Raw genomic sequence first — 13859 nt, 5'->3', positions numbered from 1 at the left:
GTGACCTAGTGGGAAACTAGTAAAGGTTAACACAAAGCAGAAACTCTTGATACTTAAACCACTTTAACTGAATTTGCTCTGGGAATATGAGTGTCATTTTATACATGTGCTTAATTAAGACTCATATATCCATATATTATATTGACTATATTAATAATCTCAGAGGAAAAAAATCCATCCATGACTTGTTCTTCTCTAACTATAATACTAATTACTTCTTTCTTCAAGATTAATTGAGATACATAAGTTTGATAAACCAGCCCTAAAATTTAGAGATCTGCCTCTATTCCTAGGTTTGAGAGGTTGCCATTGCCAAGAGAGAAATCTATCCTTTATACCAAGGCCTTTAAGACTCTATAATTTCCATTAATTTGACTGGGTCTCGATTTATATAGCCTATATTGGTCCTTTTCATCATTCCCACCACAAATATTCAATTTCTGTTCCCTTAGTGATGATAAAACTCTTATTGTAATCATATTGATTCATTAGAACTTCTATAGCCAATTAAATAAATAAATAAATAAATAAATAAATAATGCCATTCCTATTTTTCTCCCCTCTTTTGCTCATTCTCATTCTTCCCTCTTTCTTTCTTCCTCTTAGCATCATTCCTTCCTCTAATGTGGGGTCCCAGTTAAGGAAGACAAGAAAAATTACCTCCCAATAGGTTTTGATTACCTTACTACATTCTACTTAATATAGTATATGGTACATAGTATGTATTCAATAACTTTTGGAAATTTCTATCATGAGTGTTTTAGACATTCAAAACAATGCTTTTATATAATAGATACCTTTAACACTTCTGCTAGGACAGTCTCCTTGAGAAAGACTAATTATTACCCTAGAGGCATATTATTAAAAAGAAACCATGGCACAGGAAGAAGGTGGAGTCATGGCCAGGCTCTGGAATTGGGATGTTGTATTAGGAAGGCACAATAGCTTGGTATGCCTATGGCTTCAATTAATCTCCAGCTTCAGCTCCTGCTTCAGAGGCTTGAAATGTATGATAAAATACCCACTGTTGTGTTCTCTGTGGGCACTCAAGTAATATTTGTTGGCTGACTTAATTGAGCTATATTTGCAAAATGGCAAGGATGTGAGGAAACTTTTCTACCTAAAAAGAAAGCATTCACAGTGCTAGACATTTTAGTAGGCAAATAAACAGTATAATTTCAGCCTAAAAGGAAAAATATTCACTCTCCCATCCAATAGACCTAGTGGCTAGGCAACTCAAATGTCATCACCATATTTTTGGAAATTAATTTTAAATATCATAAATTGTATGTCATCAACTTTGAAGACATTTCTTTCCTTCCTGTCTTTTCCCATTCCTTGTTCCAAATTCAAATGCAGAAAATGCAACTAATAAACTTAAATCCCACCTGTCTGGTAAGGTTTGCAAATAGTTGCGGTGTGTCCTGCAGCGTGCAAAAAAAAAAATAAAATAAAATAAAATTTAAAAACCATACATTAGATGGCTTTTTAAAACAAGTTTTCCACAATTACTGTTGCACTTCCAGAATAAAAGCAGGTCAGGGATTTGCTCAGGACCATAATGCCACATTGTTATTTACCTGAATTAACCTTCTGATTACCAAGGGGGCAGATTTCTCTACTCAGATCTTCCAAGGATCAACATCCAAGGTAAGTTTCAGTTTCAAACTATCCACATATTGCCATACATTTTTATTGTATTTCAAACGAGTTTGCCTTTGCTTGAAATGGCTGCCTTGTCTTACTCAGTTCCTTTCACTGACTTCATCACGTGCCCAAAGGCAATGGAGGAGCAGAGTTAGATGTTATCAGTTCAGCTGAGGGTTCATGAAGATTGTGGTCATTTTTTGTTCACCCAGAAAGTCCTGCTGCATGCTTCACTTTGCTAATATCATGTTTAGTCGAGTTGTGTTGCATACTAACACATGTTTTGCATTCTTAGCATCCCTGGTGCCAACTTCTACCTTTGAAAGGGATATTCCAATAATAACTCAGCTAATTCTTAAGCCAGTCAGGTGGCAAAATAGAGAAGGAAGCAGAAAGATATGCTGAAGAATATTTTATTTGGTGAACTACAACATGGAAATGCATCCTAGTAATTGTCTCTAGCTATTAGTCAATTAGTATTTAAGAAGGTTCTGGAACTATAGGATCATTGTCATTATTACTCTGAGAGTAAGACTTCTTTATGTCATATGTAGTATAATGCATTCTGTGAAGTGCTATATCTCAAAGGCATAAGAAACTGGCAATTCTCACGTTTAGTGCATTGATGTCATTGCCTATCAAATGTGCTCAGAAAATTTAAGTAGTGTACATTTAGAGGGTCAGGTTGCCAGTTTCTACCCTTCCTCTCTAAAGACTCATATTTACTTCATACTTGATGAAATTGCTGGAGTACTTCGGTATGCATTTCTCCATGATAAATTTGAGTTTTAGTTTGCTTTGTTGAAGAATGAGTTGCAATCTATTTTCAGGAACACTAACTTATTGTTTTTATGCCCCTTCTCTCTTTTGGGGAGATGGGACATCATTCATGTACCATAGTGCACATAGCAAGATGGGAGAACACTTCTGTAAATTTGATTGTCTCCTAACTTTATCATGGTTCAACTGATTAAACTCAGATTATCAGGCTTACACTCCAGCTTCTGTCACCACTAAGCCACCTTACTAGCTTAGACTCTACTTTCTTTCTTTGCACCTATTTCATTTCATGGTCCAATATTCTTCTAAATTATTAATCACAAGCTATGAGCCTAGTGGTTAAAGGTAAAATTAAATCTACCATTTCTAACCTTACTTGGGGGGAAATAAATGGAAGAGCAGTATTTCTCCAAGAATGAGGAAGGAAAAAGAAGCCTACAAATTCAAGTTTGTAGTGGCAAGAATGGGGATAGGGTGGGAAGATAGGTGTCTAATTAAAAGAAGAAAAGGGAAAGACTTAGAAGAAAGAGTGAGACTCAGTCTTTATTTCAGTGTATACAGACTTCAGCAGACAGCTGGAGACCTGCCAGAGAAGGAGACCTTGGAATTAAGCTGGAAGACATTGGAGAGACTTTAACCAAAACAAACAACAGCAGGGGATGTGGTTGGCAACACTGAAAAAGCAAAGACCTCTGTGAGTCACTCTCACAGTAACTTTGAATGCTATCCTATCTCCATTTGGTTCTATAGGTTGGTTATACAATGTCTAATACATAACAGATTTATATATCTGTGTAATACACAGGCATGCTTTTTAACATCATGGACTGGAAAGACAATCTAGCAAAAATATGGACTAGAAAATTACCCAATATCTTACTAACCTAATAATTTAATTCAATATTTCTAATCTGCATATTTAGACATAACTAAAATGAAGATGTAATAGTAATGATATGTTATTTAGCACACTATGTATATTTCTGTCCTTTTACTGAAGTCTGATTCACAAAATAGTAAAATACCAAGCAACTCGGTTTTTTGTAACAATTCCAGAGTTAGTTTTTGTGTGTGTGTGTGTGTGTGAAATTAATACTACAAATAATGACAGTAATAGATGTCTTAAAGGAAACCTACTATTTGTCAAACATTCTATAAACACTGTTTCTACAAGGTTTCTTCAAAATTTACAAGGTAAGTGTGGTGAGCTCTATTATATATACTCTAATATACATACATACATATATATATATATATGATAGAGAGGGAGTAAGTGAGAGAGGGAGGGAGAGAGAGAGAGTCAGAGGTAAACTAATTGATTCAAGGGCATAGCTCTAAGTACTAAATTAGGTGCCTGGTTCAAAGGAGTTTTGTCCTCACCAAAATATGCTAATTTACACTGAAAGGAGTGTCTCTCTGCTTCTAATCTGTAGTATTTATCAAAACCTTCTAAAGGTACAATTACTAGTGTCAAAAGGATACTGAGTTTAAAATTAATGACAACTTACTGCGTGTCATTTTCTATGAAGGTAGTGTTAACAAACCTTTTTGCAAAAGGAAGTTAATTTGAGGTATAATAAAAATGGATCATGAATGACAGAGAAATCTTTATGTTCTACAAAGAGCTTTAATCAATATTCTGCAACAAGTTTTTCCTTAGAAAAATCTGACAGTGAAAAGCACTTTCTATCTCTGGATCTGAATAGGTCCCTATAAAATTCTTGGAAGTTGATATATCCTACCATACAATGAATGGTTGCTTCATGACCATTCATTTAAAAGTAATTTACATAGACTCCTCACTTTGGATGAGGATATAAAATCAAGAAAGAGAATCACTCCTAGCCTAATAGTTAGAAAAAGCTAAACAGTATAAAAATCACACTTTTGAATCTAGAGAGAAGTTTCAAAGCAGCCAACAAGTCATAAGTATGAAGAAAGGCACCACTTGCAGGCATGGGAATAGACATACATATGAGCACACATGAAGAAGTCGTGTGGGCTGGAGACATGGCTCAGCAGTTAGCTGACTGCTCGGCCGAGGTCCTGAGTCAATTCCCAGCAAGCATGTGGTGACTCACAACCATCTGCTATGGGATCTGGTGCCCTCTTCTGGTGTGTCTGAAGACAGCTACAGTGTACTTATGTATAATAAATAAGTAATTTTTAAAAACACCCAAAAGTTGATTTTAAAAAATCATGTATTTTAAAGTGATTTCCAAATATCAGGCATGGATTTTCAGGAGAGTGAAAACTTGGGAAGCAGGCATCCAGCTATCTCTATGTGTATTCATGGCACAGAGCTAATGAAGAGACACCAACACAAGGAGAAGCACTAGAAAGTATACCAATTCTTTTATACCGAAGGCTAAACTCCCTACCTGGATAAAAGGCAAATAACTCGATTCATTCCTGAGTGCAGATAAGGATCCATTGCACTGAGAAAAAGGTAAGAATTCCAATCCTCTCTGGAGAGAAGCAGAAACTAGTTTGGAACTCAAATGATGTGGAATATGTCAGAGGCAGATGATGATCTGGTAAGAGGGTGGCTGACATAGAAAAGTAGAGAACTCCCTCCGCCCCCGCCTCTCAGCAAGGGGTTAACAAATACTTAGTAAGAAGTAATACTACTGGGGTAGGGCAAGAAAGAGAGAGAGGGCTTCTCTGAAACACACACACATACACAAGTGCACGCACATGTACATACATGCGCACACACATACACACATGCAGACGCACACATTCAACTTCTGAAACTATGGAAACCAAGGGGAATAGAGTGACATGTTTATGTTGCTGCGAGGGAAAATAATCCAGAAAATATCAACCCAGCTCCTATGCCTGTAAATATCTTTCAGAAGTAAAGAAGTTATACATTTCATTAATAGAAGCCTCAAAGTACAAGGAACATAGAGGTCTTCAGTCTTAAGCTCTTTCTAACTGATATAAAATTATATATTCATAAAGAAAATTCTAGAAATGGCTAAACTAAAGTTGATGCATAAAACATTTATTTTGTTTGGTCTAAGGGAGAAAATGCAAGGCTCCTAAAAATGAATATAAAAACAGTAAGTGTATTCAATATAAATAAACTTAAAACACAATAAACTTAAAACACAACTACAGGATATGTAAAAGCAGAATTGAACATCATCCAGTATATCACACAACTAAGTATAAAGGCATTCCTTGAGTTATATTAACATAAAATTTATATTTAAATCTTCATTGTGAGTAAAATGTATTAAATAATAGACCCAGAGTTTTTTTTTTTTTTTTTAAGAATAAATTTCCATGTATAACATACCTTTTTCTTTTGTTGGTCTTCTGGTGAGGACATCACACTTCTGATGAATGTTTATTTAATTCTTACCTTATTTCCAAAATTTGGTGATGGAGAAGGCTTTACACTTCTTAGAAGTATACATACATATATATTTATACTCACAAACTCAGGAACTGGAATATTTATAGACTATATGCATATTCTAAACATGTCTGTCATGGAAAGGAATTTTCCTACCATATATAAAGTGCTTTATCATTAGATTGAGAAGCAAAATTGAGAATGTTAACAAATAGAAAATGAAACACAACATAAACAATATACTAGGTGCTGTGCCATGTTTAGTTTGTAGATAATTCTGTTTATGTGTATGATCAAAACTATTTGAAGGAAAGAAAATGGTTGTTCTTTTTATGGTCACTTTCTCTGCTCCCTGTACCCTGAAGCTTTTTGCTACACCTAGGACATGGCTATATAGCCACTGCTCTACGTGGACTGTGCTTTGGTGTGAAAACTTAAAAGCATCTTTTACACTAGTGTTGGCATATACAATAGAGAAGAAGCTCTACTGGGAAGATATTGCTCCAGACAAGTTCTGGGAGAGGGTATTAATGTCTTAATTGACAAAGGAGATATTTCCTTTAGGCCTATACCAGGGCACTGCTCCACTTTAAGTATTAACATGACCTGTAATCAGTAGGCAGTAACAATTACCTAGGGACAATGATATCAATTTTAAGGAAAGCACCTTGAAATAAGTACTTCCTTGTATAGAACCTTATATTTTATAATATTACAAGATAGAGAAAGCATAAGTTTATCATATTTTAGAGTACAAGAAGGAGGCTTGACTAAATACATGCTAGCCCTTAATGCTGCATTACCCCCTAAAATGTATCAATATTCTCGACAACACTTAAGATTTATCCCCCTGATATCAGTTTTTAACTTTCCATAAAGTAGACCAACAATGATCCTCTTATCTAAATAAACTTCCATGTTTTATTCATCTATATTGCTATAAATTCTCTCAGAGTTAATACATAACAATTAAAATTATGTTGGTGTGTTTACTTACATAATATATGTGGATATTTCAAACAAGCCCCTATACATATATACATTTAAAGTCATGTTTCAATATTATAACCCCCAGAAGAGTAGGAAATATACTTGGTTTAATTTTTAGTTTATCTCAAGAGATTATTACAGTTCTTGGAACATCCTTAATATATAATTATTAAATAAATGCATCATATTTTGAGAAATTCTTCAGCAAATTTTATACATGTATAGAATCATGTGCACTTAAGTGAAAAATTATGAACTTTGCCTATCAATAATAAATCAATTAAACTTAAAGTTCAATATGGACAACTAAAACATTGATATGTATTATAAAGTAAGTCATATTATTATTTTGGTACATTCTACTTTTGTCTCCTTTCAATCAAAGAATTTAATTTTTGCTACATATTTTACATCTTATTTTAATTAGTTCAGCAGATTGTATAGTGATTTTCTTTTGTATTAATAAACAATAAATTTAAAATGTCAATCATATAATTTAACATGATTCACTTCTCATATTGATGCATCGAATTTAATAGTATTTTATTTGCATATTTTGGGATTTGACTCACAATTACCGGTTATTATAAAATTAAGCATAAATAAATAACCTAGCTCCACTTACCAAATAGATTTTTCCGTAAGTACCAAGGCCAATGGTTTTATCTAGTGAGAATATTCCAGTTGGATCCTACAAAAATTAGAGCAAAAATTATCAGTTTTCTTTAAAAAATTCCAATCTGCATTGTTCTTTTAGAATTTACAAAACAAAGGACACCCTGAAAACATGTTTTGTGATGAATCCATTGTTTCCCAAAAGAATAGGTAACAATGTCCTTAGATTAAGTATAGTCCTTTATAAAAAAAAAAAAAAAAAAAAAACACTATGAAATTATGTAATTGTACTGTAAAGCCTTAAGATAATGTGGGTATTCTTGTAAATTAACATTTGTTTCAACTGAGTGTCTTTTCATGGTGCAGGTAAATAAATATTCTCTTGACTCGATAACAGAACTGTTAACTAACTAGACAACTCGAGGTAACTCATTTATTCTCTGGGACTCTATTGTATTCTATTCTATGAATACACTATGTTCAGTGATTTCTGACCTCTAATATTTTATAGAAAAATATTAGATTCTCTTTTCCTCAAATCCAGATGTGTCCATAGGACGGACAAAGCCATTATCAAGGCAGTCATTCCAGAATTTTTTCTTAAAAATAATCACACAATGAAGTGGTGATTATAAGCAAGTAGATCAAGGCATATTTCTATTTACAATACAAATGTTATTTAAATGCCAGTTTTTAGACGTTAAGAAGCAGAGGATATTTACTATCTAGTATATGACTTCTGCTGTGACTCTCTGAAGGTTCTATTGGGAAAAGTTAAACAATGAAGCAGTTACTAAGAACCAGCTTTTCGGTGCTATTAATTTAGCACACAGTTCTTTTAAAGATGTCACTGAAAAGTATATTTATCACAGTAGCAATTCAAAAGAAACAATGAATAAAAATTCATTCATTCATTCATTCTGTACATGTGTGGACATGTTCATATATGCCATGGTGCACATGTGGACATCAGAGGACAACTTGCACAAGTCCATTCTCTCCTTTCACCATGTGCGTTCTGGGGATTGAACTCCAGTCTTCAGGTTTGACAGCAAGCACATTTACCTGCTGAGTCATATTGCAGAGCCGGGCTACTTCATTAAACAATTAAACAGGTTAGCCAACTGTTATTGGTAAGCAATTATTTTTATAAGGAAGTTTGTGTTTAATGTGATAAAGATACCATATGTTAGGGAAATCTCATATTGTCTATATAGCCTGAATCTCTGAAACTTAGAAAACAGATGAGAAATTTGTTGGACAAGCATATCTTGTAGTCAGATTTTAAATCACAAGCCTTTACTTCAGTTTCATTAATGTTGTTAGAAATCTCCTTGATTTCTATTAAAAAAAAAACACCTTAATGACCTTTATGATCACTTTAAATAAAATAAAATATTTTTTAAAAAATTTATGCTTTCAAGGTGTATTGAACCTAGTGTTGATGTTATTGCTAATCTTTATCATTTGTAATATATTTTACAGCTAAATCAAGTTAAAGAGGGAAAATTGTTCTGACTTGTGAATTAATACACAGATTTTTATATATCATTTTCTATTTTTATTCAGCACACATGTATTCTGGACTGTAATTCAAGAAATCCAATTGTTAGATCTTCTCTCAAAAAAGAGAAGCAAACAGAGGAAACCAAACAAACTTATTTTTGAACCAGAACCTGTTAAGCAATTTTTAAGAATATTTGTCAGATTGTTCTATACATTCAAATTATGTTTCGTAAACTAAAAGCCCTAATTCAGTTGCCCTTGTGAACTTAAACTTAAGAGTTGTTTTCTCCTTCTGAGTAAGGAGAAGGTAAGAGTGAGAGCTCCCCTGGCTAATTTCCTTAAGGGTGTGGAAGAAGGAAGTAAACGAACCACTAGGAGGCAGTGTTCGCTTCTCAAGGAAGACTTCCGCAACTGAATACGCCTATGTGCAGAAGGAAGAAAAGCAATGCATAATCAACCATAGCAAGAAGTTCCAAGTGTGGTTAAATTTTCTTAAAGGTGAGGAAATATGTTCACCTCGTTGCACCGCAAAGGAGGGAATAAACACTATGTAAGTACATAAAGGGAGATTGCACAGGATTTTCTTTCCCTATTTTTAATCATACAAATAGTAATATTATATATTAAAACAACCAAAATTAATGGGTAACGTCTCTAAAATGTTGGCTGTATTGGGATAAGTGCTACAGTGAAACTCAGTCAGTGGCAAGGATGACGTCACAAGAGACCCAGAACTTAGAAAGAAAAAATTGGCGTAGATCACTATTTTATAGCCCATGCATAGATTGTCCCTCTAGGAGACTTCCTTAGCAATCCTGTTTTAAAATAAAGAATCTTTAGGGATATTGAGAAATCATCAAATCAGAATTTCCTTAGATGATTTTTTGAAAATACCCTGATGATGTACCCCGTTGTCTCTGCACACTGACCTATGGAAAAACAGTGACCCAGAGACAGGGAACGGGACTCAGAAAAAATAATAATAAATTGAATTACAGTGTCAAGCTGAGACACTATTCTACTTGTAATGGGTGGTGTGCTGGGTATTTCAAAGCTTGGGCACTTGAAGGCAAAATTGCTTTCCTGCGGCAGCTAACAACCTGGTAATGTGGGAAGCCTCTCATGGCTGAATGCTGAACTGAGGATTGGCCTCTTAATGAAGACTGGGGAAACTGGACAGTATATTTAAACCTAAACTTAATGCATTTCAAATATCGTGTTTGGATCATGTACTATTTCAGATCAACTTGGCTCCCACTGTTCTCAAAGTCTGCCTAATCCTGACCCCAAGATAGATTAGGAGTGCACATGGCAGTGTCAAATACCAAGGCCGAAGTCACAGGAATGTCATTACCATACTGGGAATAGAAGGCTTAGGGGACAATCATAGTGAAAGACAAGCTAGATTTGAAGATAAAGAGGACTGAGTTATTCAGGCTTACTAGATATACATGGTCATATATAATAAATCATAAATTAATAAAAAATGAATAGAATAAATAAGTAAATAAATTATAAGTACATCCCTTGTCTGGGGTTACCAAGGTGAAACACTACCTAGAACAAGGTGTGGACACATACAACACTGCAATTCTCTTTTCTAAGAAGGAAAGTATACACTACAAATCTCTGTTATTATTCTTTTCCTATAGAAAGTTTATATCCACTTAAGAATTGGGAAAAGTTGCAGCTAGTCATTGATAAGTATGCTTATATGGTGGCTCATATCTTTAGTACCAGGACTATGAAAATAAGGGCAGAAGAATAAGGAGTCCAAAGCCAGTGTCGGCTATATAAGTAGTTTGGAAGGTGGCCAGGGCTACATGAGCCCCTGTCTTAAAAACAAAAAAACAAATATGATGGAATTCGCCTACTCATTGAGAATTGTATGGGCTTTCTTATTTTATATATCTAAGGCCCAGTACAAAGGGTTTATAATTATATCACAATACAATCTACAATTGTGACCTTTATGTAATTTTCTTCTCATCTGTGTAATGTTTTAGGAATAAAATATTATCTAATTAAAATTACTACAGATTTTTTTTAAATCACTGATTATGTTGTGCTATGAAAAAGGGTCTTTGAAATCCTGGCTATTTGTGGCTCACACTAGCTTCAAACTCATGATCCTTCTACCTCATGACTCAGGTCTCCACCTCTTTCTTTACATTCCAGTCTGTACTCTTGCGAAAGCTTGTACTCTCCAGGGTTTCCGATTTCTAGCCATTAAGTGCAACAGCCGCGAAAAGTACATAATATTCCACTCTCAAATATATATTTATTGTATTTCTATAGTCTGAAAAAAAATGTGTGTCTGCTGTTGACGTGTGCCTGTATAGTACGGGAATTGAACCCAGGGACGCTGCACAGTAGTGCTCAATCTGCTGCTCCGGCAGGCCACACCCAAGCCTCCAAGGCACTTTTCACAAGATGGCGGCTGTTTACAAACTGCTACACTTATCAGGGACGTATACTAATATTCTATCCTTCATATGCCTCCGTGACTGCAGAAACCATGACTTTAAATCTCTAAACGTTTGATATAAAGACAATATTGAAGAGCATGCTGCTCTCCAGCTATATTTATTTTCTTGGAATTTGAATCTGGAAGGGGGAGAATTACCCATGATTTGCTCCGATAGCACATAAAATGGCTCTATTATAAGAGTCTGAAATATAAGAATTTTCCTAAATTGAGCTTTTCATGATAATTTAAAATAAAGGAGAAGACCACTTGTACCCTATGTTTTTGTGTCTTTTCCATATGCTTCTACACGAAAAAGCAATCCCACCTTGCTCTTCTGTAACCACTGCCACGTCACCCAAATGGAGGGCACTATAAAGATCTTGCTTATCTCATGGACTCTCCTCAGAGCAGAATATCCCAAAGCCAGAGCCACTTCAGCTAATCCAGGGATTAGTCCCATTCTTTGGGCTAATCACACCTTTATTTTTTACTTTGTTGTTCCTTGGGGTTTGGAATTCCCTGCGCTATCATTTCTATACACACGGTCTTTTTCATCCCTCAACTTGGACATTTTTTAGAAAGCACTTCACTTTGTCCACGTGTGCTTTCAACAACCCCGCCCTTCCCCCCCCCCCCCCCAGCAGGCCGAGGAGGGGGCAGGCTCACTCACTGGCCTTATAGTCTTATTTAGGATTTATCGATCTTAATAGGAATAGGGGAATTCTGCTCTGGTGGAAGGGAATCCAACCGAGGCCTCCACAGACTGGACATTTCATGTATACCTCCTGGAAAAGAAGTGGTTTCAGGTGTATCTGGGAAGAAAAAAAACTTTATGTTTAAATCCTTTGGCTTTAATTTTATGAAGTTACAATAGCAATAGTCACTGCAGTAGTTGCTATTCAACGGTTTTGTATTGAAATATGTTCTTCTAATGACTGATAACAGCTTACTAAAATATTACACGTGTACAGCACCTCCCTCACCACATACCATTCTAATGTAAAATAAAAAGGGAGGCTTCGGGAGTGTCCGGCTTTTAGGGAGGCACGCATCTGCCATCATTAACAACACATATCTTTAAATGCCAAACATACACAAAAATTAATTAAGGCAAGATGATTTTGAATAGTCCTATAACCTCAAGGTTAATATTTAGCTTTTCTCACGGCAAGGAGGCCACTGCCCCGAAGTACACATGTTTGGCGATCATTCCAGCCCAGTGACTGCTCATTTCTCCTTTGGAGCGTCCAGGGGCCCTGTGCATTCAAGAGAGGGTGCAAGTGAAATGCCAATCTAAAAAGGGAACTTGAAAAATGAATTTGGGTGGGATCCAGTATCAGCGAGAAACCAGATGCCATTGAAATAAATGGTGTTGCTACAGTAGTAGGACTGATGTTTGTGAGGCTTTCATAGCCCACCAACCAGTTTCAACTGGGTATTGAGAAAAGGAGGACACCCCGCACATGCTAACCACGAAGAAAGTCATATTCTGTTATCTAAGAGAGATAATACACTTTCAAAAATTAATAGGCTTGTACAGAATTCCGTTCCTTTCCAAGAGGCGTCGAGTTCTTTTCACTCCAGCAATACTTACTCCAGAACCTTCTCCTGGTGAGAGTAAAGTTTTAGAAACTGATATTACAAAGGGAGAGCAGCGTGATGCGTATGCTTCTATTTTCTGTGCTCCTTACATTCTTTACGGTGGGGGGAGGGGAGGGAGGGGGCTCCGCCCATAGGTAGAGATCTTTGCTAGCAAAAGAACGAAAGTGGGGTGGTCCCCCACATGTCCTGTCCGGGAATGCTTGTATTACAGGTACCCATGCGCTGCTAGACAGCTGCTAGACAAAGCGGGCTCTATTTAGAAAAGGCCCCACCCTTTTTTAGGACCCACTTCTTTCTCCCCAACCTCACCCATTCCTTCGCGTTTTGTGGCCTTCACCTCAGCCAGGAGCTCAGGGATGATGATTCTGCTCAACAGCTTCCCTGGCCCATCCTAAGCCACAGCCCGTCGAAGTTCCTGGCCTAGGCTGCAGGAGGGTGTGGACTCTCTTCCCCAGGCTTTCAAAACCACAGAAAGAAACTCACAAGGGGGGCGATGGCCCGGAGTCCCTTACTTACCGGCAACTCGCCCAGATCTGTCACCTCCTTGTCCCTCCAACTCCCAGGTCCTGCCATGGCTTCGAGAAGAACCGAGCAGGAGACCGCGTCCAGCAGGCGCGCTGGAACTAGGTCCGAGGTGAAGGAGGAAGAGGAGTTTAGGGGGTCCCGGGAAGGGAGCAGGGAATGGGAGAGAGGGATGGGGTTGGTGGGCTTGTGGTTCGGGGAGAGGAGAGGGAAGCGGAGAGGAGAAGAGCCCAGAGCCGAGCGGGAGGACGAAGAGGGAAGCTGGAGTTTGTCGGGAGGCGGGAAAGTAAGTTTGGCTACGGGGAAAGAGAAGAGGAGAGCTCTAGCGTCCGTCCGTCCGAGAGACGAAGAAGCCAGAAG

The 13859-nt window shown here is 36.5% G+C and overlaps 1 protein-coding gene across 1 annotated transcript in view; it reads right to left on the bottom strand.

Annotated features, from left to right (window-relative positions):
* NRK (Nik related kinase) overlaps positions 1 to 13550 on the bottom strand; it is a gene marked incomplete at both ends in the record, with an annotated part of 89820 nt that extends 76270 nt beyond the window's left edge. Inside the window, 2 exons of the mRNA XM_080910157.1 lie at positions 7410 to 7475; positions 13494 to 13550. Coding sequence (XP_080766283.1) covers positions 7410 to 7475; positions 13494 to 13550 — 123 coding nt within the window. The remainder of the gene's footprint in view (positions 1 to 7409; positions 7476 to 13493) is intronic.
* Positions 13551 to 13859: the final 309 nt, after the last annotated feature.

This window comes from Micromys minutus (assembly GCF_963924665.1).
Source record: "Micromys minutus genome assembly, chromosome: X".
Taxonomy (NCBI): domain Eukaryota; kingdom Metazoa; phylum Chordata; class Mammalia; order Rodentia; family Muridae; genus Micromys; species Micromys minutus.
The sequence above is the reverse complement of the archived record's forward strand: the minus strand, read 5'-3'. Positions and strand labels throughout refer to the sequence as shown.